At 39.3% G+C, this 26,713-nt stretch overlaps 1 protein-coding gene across 4 annotated transcripts in view; it reads left to right on the top strand.

The window, feature by feature from the left end:
* LOC105498746 (microtubule associated protein RP/EB family member 2) overlaps positions 1-26,713 on the top strand; it is a 162,450-nt gene that overhangs the window by 35,663 nt on the left and 100,074 nt on the right. The window contains exon 1 of one of the 4 annotated variants that reach the window (XM_011771071.2): positions 23,786-24,050. The exons of 2 other annotated variants lie outside the window; for them this stretch is intronic. In XM_011771071.2, the coding sequence (XP_011769373.1) occupies positions 23,960-24,050 (91 nt within the window). In that variant the 5' untranslated portion in view covers positions 23,786-23,959. Of the gene's footprint in view, positions 1-23,785; positions 24,051-26,713 lie in introns of those variants that run through there. One more of the 4 variants, XM_011771043.3, reaches the window with a different exon arrangement.

Raw genomic sequence — 26,713 nt, 5'->3', positions numbered from 1 at the left:
AAACGCTGCCTGGAGGGAGCCAGTGGGCAAGGCCTAGGAGAAGCTGGTAGAAAATTATAAACCAGAGCTTTTTAATTTTATTAATTGACAAATAGTACTTGTACATATTCATGGGGTATATAGCGATGTTTTGATCTGTGTAATGTAAATAATTATATCAGGGTACTCAACATATCCATCATGTCAAACGTTTATCATTTCTTTCTGTTAGGAACATTTAATGTTTTCATTCTAGCTATTTGAAACTACATGTTATTGTCAACAATAGTCAACCTACAGTGGTAGAGGACACTAGAATCTATCCCTCCTATCTAGCTGTAATTTTGTATCCTTTAACAAATCTCTCTCTATCCTCTCCTTCCCCCTACCCTTGCCAGTCTCTAGTATCCTCTCTTCTACTTTTTACTTCTATGAAATCCCGTGTATTTGTGAGAATATGCAGTGTTCAACTTTCTGCTCCTGGTTTATGTCACTTAATATAATGACCATCCATGCTGCTGTGAAAGACAGGATTTTTTTTTCTTTTTCATGGCATTGTGTGCATATACTACATTTTCTTTATTCATTCATCTGTTATTGGACATCTAGGTTGATTTAATATCTTGACTATTGTAAACAATGCCTCAATAAACATGGGGGTGCAGAGGTCTCTTTGACGTAATGATTTACTTTCTGATTTAAATATACCAGGGCTTTGAGAAGGCGGGAGGCAAGAGGGGAGGACATAGCCCTTTATTGCAACAAGCAAGAATCCGAATAAGATGGCTGTCCTTTGGGTAAATACCTAGGTTTGGGAACAGAAAAGTTAAATTCTGGTCTAATGGTTTCAATACCTTCTGTAAAGTCAGATGCAAGGCCATCTGCTGAGGGAGGTGAAGATGGTAGGGTCAGAGATATAAGGACACTGAAAAAGTATTGAAACATCTGGTTTATGAATAATGACAGAATCCAAACTAGGGAAACAGCAGGGTGATTTAGAAGCCTTGAGACCCACTGGGTTTGGAGGCCATCAGTTGATTGTTGTGCTGGTCTTCTAGGCAGGGTGATTTTTTTTTCTTTTTAGTCCCAGCAGGTCTCGGCAGTCCATATGAGACATATATACCTGGCAGATAAAAATTAAAAATTGTATAAAAGCTTTTCTTTGGGGAAACATGAAAATTGATCATGAGGGTAATAAATCTATTTTTAAATGGACTAATACTTTACTTCTTTCTCTTTAAAATTTGTAAGAGCCAAATGACTGGGTTAAGAGTTCTAAATTGTTTGGTTTATAATGAGTTTGTTATTGGTACAGAGATTGTAATTAACTCTCCAGAGACCTCTGTTGACTATAGAGGTTATTGGGAACCAGCCTTAATTATCAATTGATCATTGATCTGAGTGAAACTTTGAACAACTTACTGAGTAGTTTGATGGTGTTACAGTCCCCCCTCACAAACTTGTATTCCCTTTAAGGGTACTGTGGTCCCAGGGACAAGCACTGTGTTGCATATAGAAATACAACTGCCCTCTGCTTAGTGCATCTTTATCATGTTGTTCATTGCCATAGATTTTTGCCTTTTGCATAGAGTACCAGGATCTAGTTAAGTAATAGTCATTTTTGCTAGCAAAAATGTCACTAAAATTACTCTGAGGTTGACATGTCTTATCAAAATGTTCTGTACAAGTAGGCTGTGGTATGTGGAAAGAATGCTACTGCTGTCTCACAGGTCAGTGCCTGGAATGTTTGTATATATTGAGACCCCTAATCAAGAAATGTGTTTCCTCTACCCCACTTCACTTTCTGACTTTACTTTCCTGGCCAGAGAGTCACTAAAAAGAACAAGTCCTGCCATTAACAAGTTGGTGATAGCCTAGGGATTCTGGATCTGGTGAAGGTGAGTACAGGGGAAGGAGCAAGGCCTGTAAACAATCCACCAAGCCAAGGTGGATTCACCTTCATTTCTACCTAAACTGTGTAATACCTGAACACCAGACCCCTGTATACAGAGGGAAAATATGTGGGAGCATAAACTTTATTTGACGCCTACTGTGTACCAGATACTCTGCTAGCAACTTATCCTCATATGTTCTACACGAAACTTTGTTGATGCTTTTTACAAATGAGGACATTTTTTCAGAGAGGTTACTGACTTGTTCAACACATATAGCTAGTAAGTGGTAGAGCCAAGATTAGGACCCAAGTGGGTGTGAATGCAAATTTGTTATCTACCCTAATAAATCACGTTTTATTTTCCTTCTAGTCCTCATTCACATAATTTTACACAGTTGGTGGGTGTGTGTAGGGGTGGCAGTGGGGGGTGTGCGTATGTGCGTATGTGCGTGTGTGCGTGTGTGTGTGCGCGCGCGCGCGCGTGTGTGTGTGTGTGTGTGTGTGTGTATTTTTGCCTTTAAGCCCTGGTTGGGAAGAATTTTTTCCTTTCTACAGTTGTCAGACCATGAACAAAAGTTCAGAACAAACCCCAATAAATTGCGGAAACACTAAAATCAAATGTCATTTTTTACATTTCTACTTTTATTTTAGATTCATGGGGTACACATGCAGGTTTATTACCTGGGTATATTGCATGATGCTGACATTTGGGGTATAACTGATCGAGCCACTTGGGTACTAAGCAAAGTACCCAATAGCTTTTCAACCCTTGCCCCCTTCCTTCTTCACTCTAGTAGTCCCCGGTTTCTATTGTTACCATCTTTATGTCCATAAGTACCCAATGTTCACTTCCCACTTATGAGAATATGTGGTATTGGTTTTCTATATCTGTGTTAATTTGCCCAGGATAATCGCCTTCAGCTGCATCTATGTTGCTGTAAGGGACATGATTTCATTCATTTTTATGGCTGCACAGTATTTTATGGTATATATGTACCACATTTTCTTTACCCAATCCACTGTGGATAGACTCGTAGGTAGATTCCATGTCTTTGCTGTTGTAAATAGTGCTGCAATGAAGGTACAAGTGTATGTGTCTTTTTGGTAGAATGATTTATTTTCCTTTGATATGTATACATATCTCCAGTGATGGGATAGCTGGGTTGAATGGTAGTTCTGTTTAAATTCTTTGAGAAATCTACAAACTGCTTTCACAGTGGCTGAACTAATTTACATTCCCACCAACTATGTATAAGCATTCCCTTTTCTCGATGTCCTTGTCAGCATCTGCTGTTCGTTAACATTTTAATAATATCTATTTTGATTGGTGTGAGAGGGCATCTGTGGTTTTGATTTGCATTTCTCTAATTAGTGATGTGGAGCATTTTTCGTAAGTTTGTTTGCCACTTGTATGTCTTCTTTTAAGCAGTGTCTATTCATGTTTTTGCCCATTTTTTGATGAGGTTATTTGTTTTTTGCTTGTTCCGTTGTTTAAGTTCCTCATAGACTCTGGATATTAGACCTTGTTGGATGCATAGTTTGTCAATATTTTCTCCCATGCTGTAGCTTATCTGTTTACCTGTTGATAGTTTCAATTTCTTCCAGATTCAATCTTGGGAGACTGTGTATTTCCAGGAATTTATCCATTTCCTCTAGATTTTCTAGGTTGTGTGCATAGAGATGTTCATAATGGCCTCTGAGGATCTTTTGTATTTCTCTGGGATCAGTTGTAATGTCACCTTTGTCACTTCCAATTGTACTTATTTTGATCTTCTCTCTTTTTTTCTGTGTTAATATAGCTAACACCTATTGATCTTGTTTATCTTTTCAAAGAACCACCTTTGGGTTTCACTGGTTCTTTATATAGATTTTTTGGTCTCAATTTTATTCAGTTCTGTTAGATTTTAATTATTTATTTTCTTCTGCTAGCTTTGGGGTTTGTTCTTGTTTCTCTGCTGCCCTTTGGTATGATGAAGGTCTTTCTTTTTGAGGTAGGCATTTAGCACCATAAACTTTCCTCCTAACGCTGCATGTGCTGGATCCCAGAGATTTTGGTATGTTGCATGTCTGTTTTCATTTATTTCAAAGAAATTTTTAGAATTTTTTTTATTTCTGCCTTAATTGTGTTGTTTACCCAAAAGTTATTATGGAGCAAGTTGTTTAACTTCCATGTTATGTACCTTTGAAGAGTCTTCTTGGTATTGATTTCTATTTTTATTCCACTGTGGTCCAACAGTATGTTTGGTATGATTTTGATTTTCTTTTAATTTATTGAGACACTTTATGGCTGAGCATGTGGTTGATATTGGAGTATGTTCCATGCGCAGAGGAGAAGAATGTATATTCTGTGGTTGATGAGTGGGGTATTCTGTAGATGTCTATTAGGTCCAATTGTTGAATTTGAGTCCAGAATTTCTTTGTCAATTGTGTATTCCGTGGTTGATGGAGTATTCTGTAGATGTCTATTAGGTCCACGTGTTGAATTTGAGTCCGGAATTTGTCAGTTTTCTGCCTCAATGATCTATCTAATGCTGTCGGTGAGATGTTAAAGTCCCCCACTATTATCATGTGGCTGGTTTTATACAGTTGTAACCAGGCCTTGTCATATTTTATTTTCTTCTTTTTTACTTTATGTCATAAGCAGTTTTCCATGATACAGTACATATTCATGACTGTAGATATGTTTTAATGTCTGTCAAATAGTCTGTAGAGCTGACCATTATTTATCCAACTTGCCATTGTTTGCCATGTGGAGTCTGTTTCAAAGTTAACTTTGGTGTGCCTGAAACTTATAGATCATAACTGGTTAAATAATACTCTGAGTGGCAATTTCATACCTATGTGTCCACATATCCCTGTGAATATAACATGTTTTCTATTATAGCATGGAATTCCTGATTGGATATTACCTCAGATTTTTAAAACCTTTTTCACATGTGTAATTTTTGCTTTCCAAATAATAATATCCTTAAGAACAGTGGATGAGGAATTCTAGTTTACTTATCTCCCCAGACATTAGATACTTAATACATGCTTCTGAGTTCTGTGTAGTCTATCAAATCAGCTCAGCCTCAGGTTGCCTGGCTACTTGTACTGTGGATGACACAGATTTTCAGCACCCCTTACCTCAAATATCATTCTGCTTAAAATGTGTGCATGACGTGTTTGTCTCTGTTCTAAAATTAGCCGTGCTTCAGTCTTCAAGAAAGCAATTCAGATGAATCATAGATTATCAGGATAATATCAAACTACAGAAGGAAAAATGAATAATACAGGTCAAGATAAGCCCCAGAGTGCCTCCCTAAAGAACTCAATTCCAGGCCAGGAGGATATTTTATTCTCCAGCTGGACTCTAAATCCTACTTTGGATGCTGATTTGTTATTCTGTTCTGATTTTTCAAGGCAATCACTATGCTTTATATTTGCTTGGTAGTTTCTCTCATGGAATTCTCTAACTTTGTTTTTGCCCTTGGTGAGTGCAATGTTCAAACTATGTGAGGTAATGCCATTCATGCAACATTACTTCGGTTTATAATCTGGCCTGAACCATTTGCACCCTCTTTTAGTGAGTACTTAGCTTACAGAAAAGCTTTCCTTGGCTTGTCAAAAACAAAACAAAACAAAACAAAAACGGAGTGAGTGCTTAGAATATTTGTGTACTGACATTATTGCCTCTGACCAGAAGTAATCTATTTCTGTAAAGGTGTCTTTGAATGAGACTGTCTAACCACTCTTGCCTCCTACTCAAGAAAACGTATCCCCTCAATTATAAAATAAAAATTTCCTAGCTCAAGAACACTACTTTATTTAAAAGGCTGTGTCCATAAATTTGATATTTTCATTGTATAGTGAGACATAAAAGCATGAAGCATTTGCTTTTAAAATTTCATTTAGGTAAAATGATTTTAGAATATATAGTAAAAATGGCAGAGAAGAAAATTCTGGTTGGAAAAATTGTCATTGCTGGCACAAGAAACAGAATTATTATCTGGATGGAACTCAATACGTATTTTTAACTGATACAGAATTAGGGGTATCCTGGAATGTTCAAAAAGACTTCAGAAGATGTGGTCTTTGAGCCGAGCATACCTGTGTAAAATGGTAGATGAAAGGAAAAGGGACATTCCAGGCAAGAAATGAAATGTAGGTCATCTCAAGGGGGCAGAGAGAACCTGATACTTTAGTGTGAATAACAGAGGATTAAGGAAGAAAGATAAACTAGGGTCAAACTGTGCAGAGTCCCAAATACCAGACCATTATTTAAGCTTTATATTTTAGACAATGAGGGAAATATTGAACATGATGCAAGTATATTCTAGAAAAATTAGTGAGTTTTAACATGGCAGTCTAAATACAGTTTTGCTCCCATCTTTCTAGCTCTTCAACTGAAATAACAAAATTTAAAAAGGAGAGCAAATCCATGACACTTATGGAAACATGAATGGGGACCAGAAATGGACAAAGTTCTGGAAGACGGAAAGGGCATAGGATTACATTGCCAGCTAAATAAGAGCAAAAATTGAAAAAAAAAAAAAAAAGTAGCTAATTTAGATGACGTAATTCAGAGAATAGAAGAAAAAAATTAACAAATATCCTTAAACAGACAAAATGTATTGCATCCGTTAAACATCACTGCCCCACTCCTCCCAGAAAAAAACAGTTGCTATGAGTAAAAGGTGGTCAGAAAGTACAAGAACTTTGACAAATTAAAAATATAATTAAATCAAAACTCAATTGGACTTAGTGTGGCTAAGAATATCACAGGGTATAAAGCAAAAGATGAAAAGACAGAAAATACTAGAAAAATATTAGAGAAATAGAAGAGTGATCTAAATGGTCCAGCATTCTTTATGAAGAGTGTTAAGAAGACATTGAAGACAAAGAAAGGTATAAGGATTCATATTAAAAGAGGCTACTGAATGTTGACCACAATGAATTAAAAAACCCAAACCTAGGTCCACCCTCATGAAATTTAAGAATAAAAGAGATCTTAGAGCTTGAGGGTCAGAGAGAAGAGTGATTACATACAGAAGAGTCATCACCGGCATGTTACAGACGTCAATATGCAATTCTGGAGGCTCAGAAACAGTGGAACCATGCTTTCAAAGTTGTCAGGGAAGTGATTTTGGACATTCCAACTATCAATAAAACATAAAAACAAATAGATAACTTCTAACATGAAAAGATTTGAAAACTTTACCTCTCTGTATCTCTCAAAAAATAATTTCTAGATGGACTCCAGCAAAGTAAAAGAGAAAAAATAAAGAATGACATAACATCTAAAAAACTATGGAACTAATGAAAGAATCTAATTACAAGATGTATAAGAAATACCAGGATGCTAGCAGGGATATCAAAGTAATTTGTTCAAATTAGTAAGTTTCATGAAGAATGTTTTGAAGAAAAACCCAGATTCTATGGCTTATACTTAGACGTAGAATCTGAGTATTTTTTATCATAAGATAATGGCATATGCTTCTTCTGTCAATAAAAAAGTAGTTAAAAGCTCTAGGAAAAAAATGTATGTTAAGATTCAAGTTTGATCTTAAACTGAATCATGCTTTTGAACAATAAATGGCATGTGAAAAGAATCCATTTGACTTTGATGTTTTTATTGGAATATTCTTTGGGTTGCAAGATTTAATGAGAGGATTATATTGCCTTCTCTATGGAGGTAATACCACTTGATTCTGGAGAGGATAAGAAATTATATAATCTTAAATCCTCTTTACTAGATTTCAAGCTTAGAAGCAATCTGTAGTCAAAACAGGGAAGATAACCATAGTCACAGAACATAATAATGTAGATGCTAGTCATTTTTATAAAGAAAACACAATCAGAAAACCATACTAATTAAAAGTAGGAAAGGCTGCAAGAAAACATAATAGAGAGTCAGTAGGTACTGTGCCTTGAAATCAGCCAAGAAATATAATTTTAAGAATTTTACTTAAAGGTTGTAAAAGTAACCACTAGAATAATTAAAACTATTACCAATAAAATTCAGAGGGGAGGTGAGAATTAAAATGTTGTGTAATAGAAACACTCTAAATTTCTTTTATAATGCAAAATAGATACTATGTTGATAAGAATAGAATATACCTGAATTTTTAGAGTGACAATCACAAGCTCAGAAAAACTAAAAACAGAAATAATTTTAAAAACATTTACTCTTTAAAATGGGATTGGGTAAAGGCAAAGAATAATAGTTAAGAAAGATGTTTACTTTTCATATTATACATTCTGTTCCTCAATTTTTAACATGTGTCTGTCTTATTAAAAATATAAATTGTTGGCCGGGCACGGTGGCTCACGCCTGTAATCCCAGCACTTTGGGAGGCCGAGGTAGGCGGATCACGAGGTTAGGAGATGGAGACCATCCTGGCGAACACTGTGAAACCCCGTCTCTACTAAAAATACAAAAAAATTAGCCGGGTGTGGTGGCAGATACCTACAGTCCCAGCTACTTGGGAGGCTGAGGCAGGAGAATGGTGTGAACCTGTGGGGCGGAGCTTGCAGTGAGTGGAGATTGCGCCACTGCACTCCAGCCTGGGCGACAAAGTGAGACTCCGTATCAAAAAAAAAAAAAAAAATATATATATATATATATATATAAATTGTTTACATATATTAATGGATTGGAAGGAAGGGGAATAGAAGTAGAGAGATTCTTGGAAGTTATTGCGCTTATCTACATTTCAAGTAATATGAACATGTTGGAAATGAAAGATTGAGAGAGGCAGTTGGAGAAGCAGTTGGAGAAGAATTGGTAAGATTCGGTGGTTGAGTAGATACTCTGAAGAGGACAGGTTAAAAAAAGAAGATGAAGCAAAGATGAATAATATTTTTAGATTCATTAAAGAGGTAATTGAAACTGAAGCCACTGACTAAATGATGCCCAGGATGATATTTTAATTTTTTTTATTTACTGATGCCTTGCTGTTTTTCACTGAGTACTATTTCTCCAGGATATCTGACAAATCAAAATATAACCATTTTACTATATTGTCAAATATGTACCATAATAAGAATATGATAACCTAAATTTGTTTTTTATTTAATCACAAATGTCAAATATACTACAATAAAGAACCACTGTAGGGCACAGTAAAAAATAATTTTTTGGTCATAATGTTCCTATAAACACTGTTGATGCTTCAGGCTAACAGTGTCTGCTGGCTCTATCAGATACCTTTCAATGATTTGGTTTGTAGCAGGGGGAAGTACCCAAGTGTTGTTGCATTAGAAGCACTCAGAGTTCTGGGACTATCTTGTTCTGGTACCATAAACTGGGATTTTTAGCAACATTCAGGTCTTCATCCTCATTCCTAAAGGTTTTTAAACTCCTAACTTGAAACTAGGAGGAATGGACATTTTCTCCAGCCCCTCTGTAAATGATGAACTCTGTGTCCCTCTCCCTTTTATTCTCACCCTGACAGCATCCTTTACTCATGAAATATCTTTTGCAATATTTGCTGAAAGCCTTTTGACTATAAATGCTGTTTTCTTCAGACTGAAGTAGAACAAAGCATTTTGTACAAATGAACCTATTTTGGTTCTGTTGATAACAATATAACTTGCTTTTCTTCAGTGAATGGAGAAGAGAATCTGAAGATGAATAAAATTTACTAAGAGTATCTGCAGATCAGGATCTGAAAGTTCATTTAACCTTCATTTCTCATTTTGGAGAGAATTCTAATCATGCAAAAAATTTGGTCTTACATTTGCCTGGCTGATATTCAAGAGGAATTTAGAAATAGACCTTTTCAGTAAATTTAGTATCATCCTTTATATCACAGACAATGTTAAGGATGGCAACATCTCTCATTGTTATGGGACATTCTCTTTTGTCAGATAAACTAGTGTTAACCTCTGAGGGGACTGATTCTTTAATTCATTGCTGCTTGTTTTTTTTTTCTCCATGTGGTGAACAGCTATTAATACTATGATGAATTTGCTTGGAGGGTGAGTGGGGAAAATATAAAAAATACAGATTAACTATACATTTTAGAATTACATAATTGGGGAATGCTAGAGGGTTATTCCGAAGTCTTTTTAGTGAAATCCTGCTTCTCACCTTGATTAGTACTAGCAAAGCCATATTTCTACTCTTGATCCAATGTGTCCTTTATAGAGTATTTGTACGAAGCATGACATAAGCATGGATTTGCAGCTGTTTCATAACCACTGTGAAGTTTCTTGGCTGTGCTCCACGGCACTGTGTCCAAATTTCAGGAACTCTTCTCGAGTACTGTGAATGTGGAAGGAGGCCACTTGTGGAATGATTTACTTTACCCAGAGTTGAGTGTTTTGCGTGCAGAATGTGAAGCTGCTGTTCAGCTGGTTGTGTCCAAATGGAAGTGACTGGCCAAAGAAACTTTTGTTGGAGCTTGTCATCCAGCCTCAAAACTTACCCTCTGTGGAACTTTGCATGTTCTAACCCTCAATAGGAAATAGCAATGCTATAAGTCTTCATTTCTTCCAGCCAATAATCCCCTCTGAATTTTTTAGCTGATATTTTAATGAGCTTAAAACATTGTGATTCTGACTTTAATGATGTACTCGGATTATAATTAAAGCGGTTATAAAGATGAGACAGTTGTGGCTGAATGTTCCCAGCTTTATGTCCTCTTCACCCTGGGAGGACAGGGACTCAGAGGTAGCAGCTCAGATACTGTTAACATTTACATTTACATCATCAGAATTCATTTCACTAAATGGCTATATTCTCTGTAGCTTTTTAATAAAGCAAGCTGAAGTTATTTTCAAACAGCTTAGAAGTCTAGCAGTTCCACTGAACACAGTTCAATGGAGTAATCAGATGTAGTAATAGATTCTTCCAAGAGCATTTATGAAGGATTCCAAATAGGAATGTTTACAGGTTCTTCTCTTTGTTTACCAAGTACAGAGGAATCTTTGCTTATGCTGATACCAGGTGGCAAAACTAACATTCCAGGTTAGGCCGAAACCAAATGCAATCTTACTCTTTCTGTACCCGGTGGGGGGATACGTTTCTAAAGGTAGTTAGGTTTTATAGTGCCAAAAGAAAAACTTAGAATTTTTGTCTTGAAATGATAGGGAACCACTGAAGACTTCCAAAAATGAAAAGAGGGAAGATAGAGCTGGTGGTGAGATGTGAACTGATTGTGAAGCAAGGAAACCTCTCCAGAGAGACTCATGAGGTAGGTGTGAGGAAGGAGTGTGTCTGGAGCAGGGTGTGAGCAGTGGAGAGGAATGGGTGGGACATACGTGTTCCCCTGTGAAATGAACAGGTATGATGTCTCAATCAGACAGATGGATAGACAGGGAAAAACATTCTGAGGATGCAAAACCAAGTGCTGGCTATGAGTTCAGCTTAAGCAGGAGATCTGGAGAGGGAGCCAAGTAGGAGAGAAGCTTCCTCATTAAAGGTATTGTGTGTTGTCTAAACAAATGGCCACAACCTAATTTCTGTGCATGCCTCTGACCTGCTTATTCAGGAAGTGAGAGAATACAGTGATGAATATAGGCACCACACCACAGTCTCACATTTTTACAAGGTGCTTCTGGAAACCTGAATGGAGATTTGACTTTTTTTTTTAGTTGCTTCCATGGCAACCCTCCCCATGGAAAATAGGCACAGTCTGCAGAGGCCTGTTCTTTTCTGTTGATGTTTGTCATTACCACATGGGGTCAGGTTTGTTCTTTCTCCCTCCCCCAAAATATTTACTAGCTCTGCGGAAAAATTGCTGTTGCCCTAAACACTTTACCTGCATCTGCACCCAGCTGTTCCTGTGCCAATGTGACTAGGGACCTTCTGTGTGGCTTTGGCATCCCTCAGGGTTCCACATATAAAGCAGAGGACAGGTTCCCTCTACTCTCAAATTCCCATGCCAACTTGGGGCATGGCTGGGGATAGGAGAGCAGGCAGAGTCCCTCTTCAAGGACACTCACCAGCTCCTAACCCAACATCTCTAACCAGCCATGTAGTCTTGTGGCTTATAGTATGAACTTTAGGTTCTGAGTCTTTGAAAGATCTTAAGCTTTTGATAGTTGAAAATCAGACCCTGAGTCTCATAAATTTTCTTTGGGTTTTTTCTCTGCCATGGGCTTACAAGTTGATTTTGAAACTTGGAACTTGAACACTGATTCTTTTCTTTCTCTCTTGCATTCCTGCCCCATGCTGAGAACTCAGGGAGTAAAGAAGATTCAGCAGGTGTGTGGGGCAGGTTTTCTAAAGTGGGTTACTACAATCTCTCCCATCCCACCAGTTTTTCTTGCAGTGTGAGATTGACGTTCCTCCTAGTTAGGTTACCAGTGGTGTTGATAGCCCTTCCTCTTGAATCTGGGTGGAACTTTGTGGCAGCCCGGACTGGCAAAATACAATGGAAGTGATGCTCTGTGACTTCCAAGACTAGGTTTTAAAACTGCCATGCCCTTCTGCCTGCTTATTAGGGATGATTGTGCTAGAAACCCAGCCACCATGCTGTGAGGAGCCCAGGCCACATGGGGAAGCCTTGCATAGGTGTTCCAGCCAGAGTCCCAGCTGAGGCCCCAACTAAAAGGCAACATCAGCCACCAGTCATGAGACTGAGGAAACCTTTATGATGACTTCAGTAGTCAGTTATCTTCCAACCACAGCTACATGAGAGACCATGGGTGACAACCACCTAGCCAAGCCCAGTCAACCTCCAGAATTACAAGAGATAATAATAAAATGATTGTTGGTATTTTAATCCACCAAGTTTGGAGTCACAATAGAGAACCAACAGGGTTTTCCTGTTATCTGTTAATGCATAACAGCCTGCCCCAAAACTTATTAACTTAAAATAACCATTTGTCATACATTATGGTTTTGTGGACCAGGAATTCAGGAAGGTCTTGGCTAGGTGGTTCCTTTCTAATCCATATATCCATATAGAGTCAGCTGTGGTGGGTGAAGATGCAGGAGCCTTGGTACTCTTGGTGGTCTCTCCTCTCTTCCCCTCCCTCTCCATGGGTCCCATCCTCTGGGCCTCTCTACCTGGTTGGTACTTCCTCCATTGTAGCTGGACTTCTCACAGGGCAGCTGACCTGCCTTCTCACAGGGCAGCATGGTAGTTCCAGGGTAGCTGAACTTCTCACAGGGCAGCTGACCTTTAAGAGACTAAGGCAAAAGCTGCCTGTCATTGTAAGGCCTAGGTCAAGAACTGGTTGGCATCATTTCTACCAAAATCTATTGATCAAAGCTGCCATAGTGATTCAAAGGGAGGAGAAATAAATCCAACCTCTAGAATGGAAGAGTAAGAAAAAATTGTGGCCACAGGGGACAAGGCAGGAACCTAGGTTTATATTTCAAAATGTTACCTAGCAAATCTTATTATACCTGTTTTATGGGTGAAGAAGCTGAAGCTAGAGGAGTTAAGTAATTTGGCCAAGGTACACAACTTGTAAGCACCTGGATTCAAATCCAAAGCATATTCATCGAAACCATGAACTCAGAATTTTGCTATTCTTCTGTGTAAAATATAGTAAATATATAACGTATACTATATTTTCTTAATTCCTAAGTACTACCTTTTATAAGGAAGATACCATCCCCCAACCCCCCAAAAACATACACATTACAGTTCTAATTTTAGAAAAATCTAGAGAACTATTCTAAATGACCTGATTTGGGTCATAGGCCTTTCTCTGAATCAATCCTCAGGGTCTAGAGGATGGAATAATTATATTTGGCAAGCTCTGCTACAACCACAGGGTTTGAAGAAATAATTTCCCAAAAGAGGGCGGAGCAAACAAAATAATATTCATTGTGCATACTCTTTATACTACATGCCATTATTTCTCATTCATGATTTCATTGCATCATTGAAGGCAGATAGGATCTGCCCCAACGAGACTGGAATTGTGGGCTGGTGGGAATGGTGTGAAGACAGGCTGTGTAGAGAAGTTCATTCCAAGCTTTGATTCTAGATCTATCAGCTATTAACTCATATGTCTCACGTATTAAGACTAAGACCTCTGGTTTTCCTAGGGGTCTGATTCCTTTATGTAGAAGTTAAATGGAGGCTTCTTAAAGGAGGCCCATTATGTTTTCGTGTGCTACACTATGCAGTTGGACCCTTCGTTTCCACTTTCTGTACATGTTGAGTCAATGTGAATTGAGAACAGGAAGATGCTTGGTGTCTAAGCACTTGAGGAAACAAAACATAAGCTCTAATTAAAACATTTCTGATGGAAACTTAGTCTTACTTCATGATTTCCAGTTGCATTTTTTTCCTAATGAAATAAGCTGCTTTAATTTTGTTTTAAAAAATTTTATTTGGATGAGGTCAGAAAATGAAGAATTTCTCTTCCATTACTCACACTGCTTTCCAGCTGTCGGCCTCATGTTCCCTTGACACGCTGTGGAGGAGCCATCCACAAGCCATAGCACTGCCGTGGTACACATCAGACTTGACAGAAAAGTTCCAGGCTCAGGAAGACACTTCCTTCCAATGTCCCTGGTTGCCACTTGATGGCCTGGGTTCTGAGTAGCTCTGAAGGTCCCTGGCACCTGATGGAATGACCATTTCCCCACTTTCTCCTGACTTCCTTTGTATTTATATTAAGGAGTTGCCACTCAGCTTGCACTCTTTAATATCAAAGTCAGAAATAAAGCCCAGTGAGTTAGTTGATTTTTAAGAACCTAAGGAAATCTTCTCTGGGAAGCTTCTGAATTGTCTGCAAGATTATTTATTTGTTAGCAGTACTTGGAGTCTCTTCATTTCTCTTGATACCCAACTGAGCCCAAGATGCCTTTTAATCCCTTTTAGCTGTCCTACCCAGTCACTTCAAAAGGATACATTTTATTTTAAGATGGAAATAAAATAGAGAAAGGAAATAGAGGAATTTCATGAAATTGGACATAGACACATTTTAACGAGAGCACTCAAATAGACATGTCTGTAGCTGGATGGTTGAATTATAACAGTCTTGGCATAGTGAAAATGAAAGCAGATTGTAGCTTTGAATACAAATACCAAAAAAATGCCTGCGGTTTCCTTTCCCTCCAGAAGGTATCAAAGAAATGGACATTGCTAACTGAGGCTTACTGAGAAATAAAATAGCTAATCACTATAAATAAGGATAAGAAAATTATTTTTTTCTCTATCAATCGCATATACTGCTAACCCCAAATCCTAGCATTTCTTCCTCCCTCCCCTCCTCTTTTTTCTTAACCGTAATTTACAGCTCCTCTCCCTCCATTTCTTCCGATCTCTCACTCTCATGGATACTGCTATCCTGTACAGCCTCCCATCCCTGGGTCCTTTTTATTCTCTCTGTCTCTCAGCCCTGGTATGGTTTTATTTCCTTGCTCCCTACATGGAAGTGTTGTTTTATGGCAGCAGTCTCTTGCCTCTGCAACCATCTACTATCTCATCCCTGCCACTCCCCACCCTGGATTCTGCATTCTTCCTTCCAGGTTAATCAGACCTTAGTGGAAGGTAGACTGAGCTAGGAAAGAAGAATGACATGTTTGACATCTGGCAAGTGTGTTTGTGCTCAGCTCTGCCATTTCCTGTCTGGTTATCTGGCTAAGTTATTGAACTAGTTACCTCCTGTGACAAATGGGACTTAGAATAGCCCCTTTCTTGTGAGAATAAAATACCTCCTCATTGTTAAGCATAGCACTTGGCCCATAAAAAGTATTCAAATATTAGGTGTTGCTTTTAATGTGACTAGAGAATATCCCCACATCACTGTTGCCACTGCTAACACTCCTGCAAATGCCTGGTTTCTAACTTTGGTTTTAAGCCAAGTTCTTTACAACAGACTTTCAAAGCCCTGCACATTCTGGTTTCTCTGTGATCTTTCTGACTTTATCTTCTACAGCTCTCTCTCCCATCCCCAGAATACACACACATTCACACTCACTGTGCTGCATACATGTGACCTGACTTTCTTCATGTTTCTTGAACAAATCATGCTCCTACCTCAGGCCCTTTGCACTTTCTGTTGGCTTTCCCTGAAATATTCTTCTGATATCACAGGTCTGTGTCCCTTACCTCTCTCAGGTCATCGATTAAAGATTACCTTCCCAGGAATGTCTACCCTGGTCACCCCATTTAAAATTATGACACCCTTCCTCTGTAGTCCATGTCCTCCTTCCTTGCTTTAATTGTCTCTATAGCATTTGCCACCATCTGACACACTATATATATTTTACTTTTGTATTGGCTGTCTCCTGACCCTACCACATACACTTGCTCATACACTCAAGTGTAAGTTCAGGGAATTTTGTCTACAAATTTCTGCATCTCTGATGCCTAGAATTGTTCCTAGCACATAGTAAGTGCTCAATAAATATTTGTAGAATGGATGATTGAGGCCTAATTGAAATATTACTATCTTAGTGAAGCTTTTCTAGTATCCCCAGGCCTGGTTACTTTCTTTTCTATATTCCTAATACTTAATACACTTTTCTATTATAACTTTTATCAGATTGTATTTTTGTGGAAAACATATTTAAAGCTCTTAAATCTAGCCAGATGGTATAATTCAAAAGCACATTTTTATTTAATAGACTGAAGCCTCACATCGTACAGATTTGATTGAATGATTACAGAAATCATAATGCTCTGAGTGTTTTTAAATTGCATTCACATCATATTCTATGAGTTATTCTACAAAATTAAATCCAAGCTTGTGAAAATCTAAGAAAAAGCAAATTAGAAATAAATTCCAACACAGAGAGAAATCTTATCTCATGCAATGGCGTGTTCTGTGTTTTAACATCATGGATACCTTGCTATTTTGCCAGCAAGTAGGAGACTTAAAAATTCTGCCTTTTGAGCATGAATAATCTGCAAAGACAAGTAATCTCAAAAGTCAATTCTAGAGGAGCATACCTGTGCCTGTTGGTTTTGAAGACGGCTTTCTTCATCTGGAGGAAAATATTATTCACCAATTTTTCTTAAATAAAATGCTATTACTTAAGGCCAGGAGGTATTTGCATGTCATGGAAATCTCACCAGATCCAGAAGAACTGATAAAATCTTCCTATGCCTCTGGGTTAAAGGTAGTGAGGAAGAACCAGTCTCAAATACATTTCTGTGCCACCAGTGCAATTTCAGTGCCAGTACCATTGGCCGGCCAATCATATACTTTTTCACTGCTGTCGTTTTGGGTGTGAAGCATATATTTCAGCCATTGATAACTACTGTACCTGCCATTCCCTACTGGAAAATATCTTAAAATATACACATGGGGGGAATGGCTTGTCTCGAACCAGCAGAGGTGACTGCTAAGTGGAATCTTCTGTCTGTATTTGAGGTGATAATGATCTAAGGAAGCCCCGATCTAAGGTGATGTGACAGCTGTGAATGCCTTTGACAGCAGTGATTATCAGCTTCAGCGAACACATTTTTAACCTGAAAAAAGGCATTCGTGATGAGTAGGTGTTTCTGGGACTGAATCAAGATTAACATTCATTCCTGTCTAGTGAATTCATATCTTCTCTGCTATCATGGTTTAGAATTTCTCAAATCCAAGGCAATGCAAAAATCCCTGTTCTAGATGAACCATATGTGTTGGAGAAGTGGAGGGATGATGATTTCTGTCAATACAGAATTATTTGTGCTCTCTGGCCTAAGTTCTAAGAGAAATATGATTGTGCTATAAGCTAGGGACTCAAAATAAAAATTTGAGTTAATGCCGGGGTTCAGTCTTCCTCGATTGCACCTGTGTGCTGGGACCTCTTGCTGATTTTTCTTTTTTCTTTTTTTTTTTGGCTCCCTGTTCTCATGCTTCCGGCTCTGTATCCTCCGAGTCCATTTTAGAAATCCAGTTCTACAAACAGGCACTTTAAACATTTGTTTGTTTGTTTTTTATTTTTGGTGGATCTAGACCTCAAGAGGGGCCTGAAAGTAGGATCAATTCATTTGATGCTTAACAGTTGGTCATTAATTAACACATCCTTCCTGTATTGCTGGGAGCTTTTTAGTACAAATACTTGCTGATTCCCATTAGTTGCAGATACGTTAGATACACCCCTGATTTAGTATATCTCTTCCTGGAATATCTTGCTTCAGTCATAAAATTCATGTTTTTATGAAAAATTGCAGTGCCTCCTACCTGTTAAAAGATTTCATTATTTTATTCAGTAGTTATTGATGTGTCTGACCTGAAACCCAGCCTCTTAAAAATATCTTTAAGAACATCTTATCAAATCTAGTAAACATATCTTTTTCCTTATCTGATTCATACTCTCTGTGACGTTTGACCTTAGAGACCTCTCCCTCCTTTGTGAGACCTGCTTCTCCTTTGGGCCCACTGAAATCACTCTTTCCTGTGATTTGCACTACTAGGTAAAACCCTTCACGGTCTCTTTCTTCAGGTTTCTCTTTTATCATCAGCCTTTAAAGAGTTTCATCTCAGGTCTTCTCTTTCTCCCTGAATGAGAGAACTCACAGCTGTAATGACCTCCTGTTATATAACTTCCTCCAAATAATATGTATCTCCAAGTCAAACACATCTCATCACATTAAGACCTATATATTCCCTTATTCAACAAATACTTAGTGAACACCCACACTACATGCTAGTATTGACCACTAGCATGTTCTAGAGGTACTTCTCTGTGTCCAAAACACATTATGAGAACCTTTCTTCCAAAAGAACAATTTAACCTGTATTCCTTAGCTTGATAAATGGTACCATTATCTACTTGGCCACACAAGTCATACACTTGGGATTCATTTGAGCTGTCTCTTCTTCCTTCATTATCCACTCTTAACTCCTACCAACGATTGCATCCACATCCAGTTAGTCACCAAATCCTGAGTTATATCCTATGAATTTTACAACCCCTTGCCTCTGTCTTAGTTTAGGTCTTCAAAATGAGTCAAAGAGTGATGAAGACCTAAACTGCTTCTTCAGTATATCCACGATACTACTGTCAACATCAGACTTTTTTGTTATGATGCAAGTGTCACCATAAATTTCCCTTCTTACAGCACTTTGTGGTTCCAGGTCACCTTCAGAATTAAGATCAAGCTCCTTCGCTTGGCCATAAGACCTTTCTGCACCTTCATCCTTGCCCCATCTCCTGCCACTGTGTTCTCTGTCCATACTAAACAGCCTGCTGTTTCCCAGAGATGTTATAACCTTTCCTACCTCTGCATGTAGGAATAGTTGCTTGAAAAGCCCTTTATCTTCCCTCTACACTGCCATTCCTCTTTTAAATGACAATATAGCCTAATGGATAAGCGTGTGAACTTTTGGGCTAAGAAAACCTAATATCCAATCCTGAATGAGTTGCTTCTCATTGAACTTAATGTTTTCTCATTAGGGTTGTTGTGAGAATCAAATCAGATTATATTTGTTGAATAAACGAATTCATTATATATTCATTGAGTGCCTACTATCTGCCAGGTCCTGTTCTAGGAACTGCAGATAGAGCAGTGAACAAAACTCCTGAAGCCTTTGCTCTAAGGGATCTCACATTCTGTCTGGTGCATAGAAATGAACTGTAAAAAAAAGGTTCCTATTATTACTCATCCAATATTTTAGGTGTACTTTTCAGACTTACTTCCAAGTTTCCATTCTGACTTAGGTGCTCACCTTCAATGGTCCCATCCCACCCTATGCGGTACCATTGCTGTAGCGCTTGTGTTGTAATCATAATTGACAGTTATTTTTACCCTTGCTCACCTACAACACTGGGAGTTCCTTGAAGTGAAAGCCTGGGACTTTTCTTTTTCACCAGCTCCTAGTATACAAGGAAGTCCGTTTTAAGTTTCAAATGGATGAATGAATGTTTTAGGATATGCCTAATATATTACTTAAAAATTACATTTGCCACTAAAGAGCATTTGTTATATAGCCACTGGGGTAAGTGCTTTAAATATGTTATATAATTTAATCTCCATACAGCAGCACTATGGAGAAACCAGCATCATTACCTTACTTTATCAATGAGGAAACTAAATGTTAGAGATACAAAATAACTTGCCAAGGTCATAGAACCTGCATCTGGTGAAGTCAAGCCCAGGACCCAGGCCCCCTCTTTAATGCTGATGCTTGGTGACAGGAGTTATTTTCCAATAGGCAGTTGCAGGTGAAGGGCAATGGTCAGCACATGCTTTATTTTAGATGTACCCATGCACATAAGACAAAACCTGAATCCACAGTCGTATGTACAAACACATTTTAGCTTAGTCTTTTTTTCCCCCTCTTAGGATGACCTGGCTAATTCTCCCTACCCTGCTGGGTAGTGGGGGACCAGAAATAGTGTTAAACTTACTAGTTCACAGTATTACAGCCTCTTCCATTGTAGACCATCTTTGGATGGATGGTCTAAATCATCTCTTGGGTGACTATTCGGTCTCTATATATCTTTCCTTTCCCTGGCCCCTCTGCAAGATGGTGTCTATAGGAATAGGTGAGTGGGGCTTATAGGAACACAAGAGGGTGGGAGAGTAGGGGCCTCCTGGTCTCACACTGGTTCTTGGGCTTGTAATATCTGAGTCTGCTGAGGAGTCACTGGTCTGATCTCATCCATGGGCATTCTGCTGGTGGTCTATGCTGACCCCTACAGCTGTAGTATCTCTCTCTCTACAGGTGTGGGCCTGGCCCTGTGTAGATTCCTCAGAGCTGGCTATTTCTCCTATTTGGGCTCTGCCTTCAATGTTCCATTCTGTGGACCCACTTAAATATCACTTCACCTCTGCTGTAAAGACACTCCCTCCTGACACCCTCTACCCCCACCACCATCACAAACTCAGCCCTCTGATAGCAACATCTGCTCCACTTCCTGATTATCCCCTTATAGGACAGACAGAAACTTCTAGATAACCTTCTACATTGCATGCTAGCAAAAGAAAAGTCTGAGAGTGAAATTTAAGCCTACCCTCTCCTTAGTCATACTAAGCCACCGATTTTAGTCTTTACTGTGATGAGGCTACACCTTGCTTGGTGTTGGGGAGACCCTCCTTATGGTAGTGGTTTCCTAGAGTATCAAAAGGGAAATGATGCAAAAGGAGTTCCTTAGGTTTAGGCTTTGCCTTCAGCCTATCCAATGTCTCCCTTCTAGGATTTGAGCCTAGAGACCTGGAGCTGGGAGGCCCTGCCTTGTCCTCCCTTCACCCATTCTTTCTACCCTTAGTTGGGGCTGGAAAGGGTGAGTTCTTCCCTCATCCTTCCTGCATTTTCTGTACTTTCCCTATATCATACCATTCTGCTTCTCCAAGTGGAATTTGCCCTCCCTTTTCCCTAGGGCTCAGCTGGAAAATGGCTGCCAGGTAACCTGATTTATGAGGAGAGGAACGAAAACACATCTGTTTAATATTTTCAAATTATTACCCCTGTTACCCCTGCATCTCAGAGGGTAATCACTGGTCTCTGGAGTTCTGTGGGTCCCTTTATAGTAGTGTGGCTCAGAGCAGTCTTAGAGGAAGATTTACAGGGCCCTTGGGGCCCTTCACCTGACTCACAGCCCCTCCCTTTTTAGACCATCAGCCCAAATTCTTGGCCATCATCCCACCCCTTCCTTCATGAGCAGACTAGAAACAAAGTGGGTGTGTTCTCTCCACAAAATTAGTTAGTATGATCAATGAACTATGCATTCAAATTCTGACAAATTTAGTCCCCACAATGACACAAATTATGTTTTACATATTACTTAAATATGGGATCATGGAAATGTGATCTGTACTAAAGAACCCAGATTGAGAGCATACTCTGAGGACATTAAATATTTGATTTGTAGACTGTGCCTTTCAATTTCAGACTGTCCCCCCTAAAAGGGGAAGTTTTGTGAAAGGGAGCAAATTAGTAAGGAAATTGACAGCAGCAGGTCAAGTAACAGAAACAGTAAGAGGAAGCATGGGTCTTTGCAAGAATGACTACACTGTCATGCCCCTTTAGCTCATAGTGCAATGTGAAGCTTGGTGTGTATCTTTGGTACTTAGATATTCATCTGTGTACCTTGTAAGTCTTAGGTCAGAATTGGATCTGATTGTATAAGAAAAAAAATCTTATGTAAAGTGAGATGTGGATGAAGGAATCAACTTGTGCACTGTGGACTAACTGGAGAAGCAAAAGATAAAATTATTAAAATAATAGCCCAAGAGGAAAGTATAAAATAGAAAGGAAAAAAGTAGGGCCCCTTGTTTGAGATCATCATTACCATCTGGGTTGTAAAACATTTGATTCTAATTCCAGAAACTTGATACCAGAAATAACTTATTACCAGGGACATATGCTGAAGAATTGTCAGGAATGACAAAGTATTTACTTGTTTTTAATATCTGTATCACAAAATGATAAAGCTGATAAACCATACAATGATATGGAGTGAGTCATAGCTTAATACTTTCTGACACATATATTTATGCTGTATCTTTTACACCCCAATTCTTCTTCCCTTTTCACCCTATAAAAGGTCAGAGACCACTGCTGATAAGCAGAGAATCCTTCAAAATCTCTCCTGGCTGGGCGTGGTGGCTCATACCTGTAATCCTAGCACTTTGGGAGGCCAAGGTGGGTGGACTGCCTAAGCTCAGGAGTTCGAGACCAGCTTGGGCAACACGGTGAAACCCTGTCTCCACTAAAATGCAAAAATTAGCTGTGTGTGGTGGTGTGCACCTGTAATCCCAGCTACTTGGGAGGCTGAGGAGGGAGAACTGCTAGAACCCAGGAGGCAGAGGTTGCAGTGAGCTGAGATTGCGCCACTGCACTCCAGCCTGGGCGACAGAGCGAGACTCCGCCTCTAAAAAATAATAATAATAAAAAATCTCCTCTCCTCTGTGGAGGACAGCACTGAACATATGCAGGGTCTTTTGAGTTTATAATCTAACCCGTAGACGGCACAGTGCTAGCAATTCTGTTCACAGTTATCTTTTCACAACAGTCATCTTGGAAGTACTTAATTCTTACCTTGATTTATAATATTTATTGAGCTCATATTACAGATCATTACTGTCCAGTCACATTGATAAAAGCATGTCACTTGGAAGCTTCAGTTCACCTCCTAGCTGTGTGACCTTAAGCAATTTACTTAATCTTACTAGTTTACTCATCTTTAAAATGGGAATAATAATAGTATTTGTCACATAGCCAATATATTTGAAAACTGCATTGCAAGGATATAGAACAGCTTGAATGTTAAGCACTTTCAAATACTAAATGAGGTGATCACTTGTGTAATTCAAATGGAAATAGAATAAATGGCAACGAATTAATGATCTGTATCAGGAGGCAGCATAAAAAATTTGATTTGGAGGGTTTTGGGTAACTGTGATGTTCTAAAATGGTGGTTATCTTTTTTTAACAGAAAACCCCTATTTGGGATTCCTTTGTACAGATGATCTCTTAATTTGCCATCTTTAATCCTCACATTATTAAAGGCTACATTGATTAGAAGGAAATACAGCTTCCTTGTAGGTTTTTGCTTTTTGGCTTGTTTTTGGGGAGATGGTTGCTGCTATTTGGAGAAAGGGAGAAAGGCAGAAATGTTAACCTCTTAGTCTGATACCTTTTCTACAAGCTGGCCACCACGTCCTTTTTAGGTTTTTCTGAAACCTGACCAAGTTTAATTGTCATGGCATAAAAACTTGGTATTGAAGGAGTTAAAGGGTCTCCTACACCCCTTTGCATGAATCGTTCTTTTGTGTACACAGCTGCAGTTGGAGCACGGGTCGGAAAGGAAATGGTTAGAGGAAGAGCTGGTTTTCAGACAAGGCGAGTCTGCGAGGGGGGCTGCAGGGTGGCCTGGGGTTTTAAATGCCAGATGTAGGCCTACCCCGGTGCCTGCCTGGAGCTGCTGGCGTGGTCACGCCGCGGCCCTGTGCGAATTGAGGCGAGGTGATGAGTTAGCGGGTTGCCATGGCGACAGGCCGGCCACGTGACCAGGGTGCTGCTGCCGGCGCTCTGACGTCAGCTGCCAGAGGGCGGGGCCGCAGGAGGGCGGGGCGCGAGCGGGAGCTGGGAGAAGGCAGTGAGCGAGCAGGCGGCAGGCACGGTCCGTGCGGAGCAGGCAAGCGAGCGGGAAGACGCAGCTACCTTCCTCACCAGCCAGCCCACAGCAGTTTGTTCCTTTTCTCGGGAGTGCGCCAATGCCTGGGCCGACCCAAACCCTGTCCCCAAATGGCGAGAACAACAACGACATCATCCAGGATAATAACGGGACCATCATTCCTTTCCGGAAGCACACAGTGCGCGGGGAGCGTTCCTACAGGTAATGGGGCTGGCACGAGAGCAGCGCCGGGGACCGCGGTGAGGGCGCGCGGAAATCCAGCCCGTTATATAATGGAGCAGACACTGCCTGCGACCCCTGCTGCAGGCATACATTTGTGAAGGCGGTTGTGATTATTTGGTATCTGTTTCCATGTGTCATGTTGGGTTTGCATTGAGGCTCCGCGACTGCAGATGGAAAGCATTTTGTGAATAGGTTTGCTGCCTGCAAGGGGTCTCCCTCCATCTCTTTCCTTCCACACTGATAAAAATGCATGCTATTTTCCCCCCGCTGTCCAAAGGGAGACAGGCAGTAGCACTTCCTTTCCTCCTTCCCTTTTAGATTTTAAAGGAGCCATTAGGTAGCTGTGCCAAAAGGCAGAAAACGGGAGGATGGGGAGAAAAACGTTTGCGCTTAACCTGGAGAGTGTGCAGGAAAGATGGAATCCTCTAGATTAAGCTGCAGTCTGTGATGTTAAACCGCCAGATTGATGGAGCTTTGTAAGAATTCTGCTCGCTGATTGGTGCAGGGATTGACAGCAGAGGTCACAGTGTCAGACATTCACCAAAATTTTCTCCATAGAACCCTAGGTTTGTTAGAAAGAGACTAGACTGTAAAGGACTTGAAAAAAACTGGGCGCTGTTTTGCATTTTCTAAGGAGTTTATGGCCACCGCTTGGGTGGGGAGCCTTTCCTTCTGATTTACAGTAGGAAGGTAATTCCTCGTATTTTACTGAGGTCAGTTTTGAGGATGGGACTGATCTTGGTCATTGTATTGTGAGCCTTTTGATTAATGAGTTGGCCTGTACAGTTGGCATCATTTTTACATTAACATATCTGGCAATATGTTCTAGTAGATAAGCTCATTAAAATTGTTTGCATTGTTTGATAAGGATAACAATGTAATGGAGAATGCAGCTAGAGTCTTATGCAGCTCAAGGCCAGACTTGAAGGGAGACTGATAGCTTCAGTCATATTTCCTCTGAAGTTCTTTTGTACTGGGGTAGTTATTTTTAAATGTTACCTTGATAAACGCTAACAATGCTTTTGCTTTGAGGCAGAGCACACATACCTCTAAAGCGCATCCTCTCAGCTAATGAGCAACAGGAAATAACTCTTTTTTTCCTTTTTAGAGCCGTCATCTAAACATTTAGATGGCATTATGGGTAGAATATTGTGTGTATAAATGTTGCATATCACAAAATAGGACCAGAAAGTACCCTACTTCCTTTCTCTTTGGCCAAAGAAATGCACTATTTGTTGACTCAAAAAAAAAAAAAAATTATAAGCAACCTTTGCCCTGTCATCTCTGGCAGTTATATAAATACTTGAAGTTAATTTTGGCTGTGCCCATGAGGTCACCAAAATCTCATGCCTTATGGTTCCAGCTAATGTGTTGACATGGCATTCTTACAGATTTCAAGTGCTTGTTATTCTCTTAATGTAAATCAAAATTGGTCCACAACTTCTGGGGCTCTCCTTTCGAAGACCCTGTGATTGGAAATTTGGGCCTCTGCTCTTCTTACTCCTCCACCTTTTTCCTCCGTGACCATCCCAAAGCCTAAAAATAGAATTTAAAAACAAAAAATTTGAAGCGATTTTAAATCTCACTTGTTTGAACTGTTTTTTTTTTAATAGAAAATAAATTTGAAGCCTTTATTTTCTAGATGATTTAATCCCTGCTGTGTAGGTAGCAGTTGCTTTTAAGACAGAGTTCGAATTTTACCCCATGGGCCAAAGGAAGTTGCCTGGTTGGGTTTTATTACTCATGTAAACTAACTTGAAACGGCAATGGAAAATCATTTGACAGAAAGGTTAAATGTTACGTTTTGTTGACAGATTATTGTTTTAAAATGAAATTTTATTTACCTCTTTAATTCAACCCAAGCTATTATTTGCATTTCCTAAATTATTTCCAGTTTGCTTTCTGAGTCCCTATAATGGTGTTCAAAATTATGTAAAAACAAAACTGAATTTTAATAAAGATCTTACTGAACAAATTCTTAAGTCACTAAGAGCATCACTGCATTTGTATTTGATACAATAGGATTACTGGATGATATAGTGAGAGGTGTCATAGACTAAATGAAGAAGGAAGCCTCTCAAATTGCATTTGTCTTGTGTTATACAAAGGGTGCACATGGAGTCAGACACATAATGATGTTTTCCTTCGTCTGTTTTTCTTTCAAAGTGGATGTCCAGTGTAATAATTACCACTTATTTTCTTGGAGGGGCATAGGAAAAGGAAAAATGTGATACATTTTTCTATCCAGGAAACATTCCATCATTATTTTGGCATCCCAAGACTGGAATAATATAGCCATTTAATTGCTGAGGAAACTTGGAAGGCAATTTGAAAGTGTGAGTAGAGAGTTAACCAAATAAAAGTTTTGCCTTGGCTTATAGGTTTGGTATAGCCCTCAACAATGAAGGTATGCCTGCAAGCTCTGGGTGGAGTCCCTTATGGTGGGGTGGGGTTGAGTGAGCCCAGTTCCCGGGCAAGATCAGAGGGAATCTCTCCCTGGATCCTTTACTGACTCCTAGGTAGGTCCCCCACAGGTCCTTTATCTTAGGCTTTTCTTTTTTTTTTTTGAGAGAATTTTGCTCTTGTTGCCCAGGTTGGCGTGCAATGGCTCAATCTCTGCCCACTTGCAACCTCCGCCTCCC

Source organism: Macaca nemestrina, chromosome 19, assembly GCF_043159975.1.
Source record: "Macaca nemestrina isolate mMacNem1 chromosome 19, mMacNem.hap1, whole genome shotgun sequence".
NCBI lineage: Eukaryota > Metazoa > Chordata > Mammalia > Primates > Cercopithecidae > Macaca > Macaca nemestrina.
This window is presented reverse-complemented; position numbering and strand designations above follow the sequence as displayed.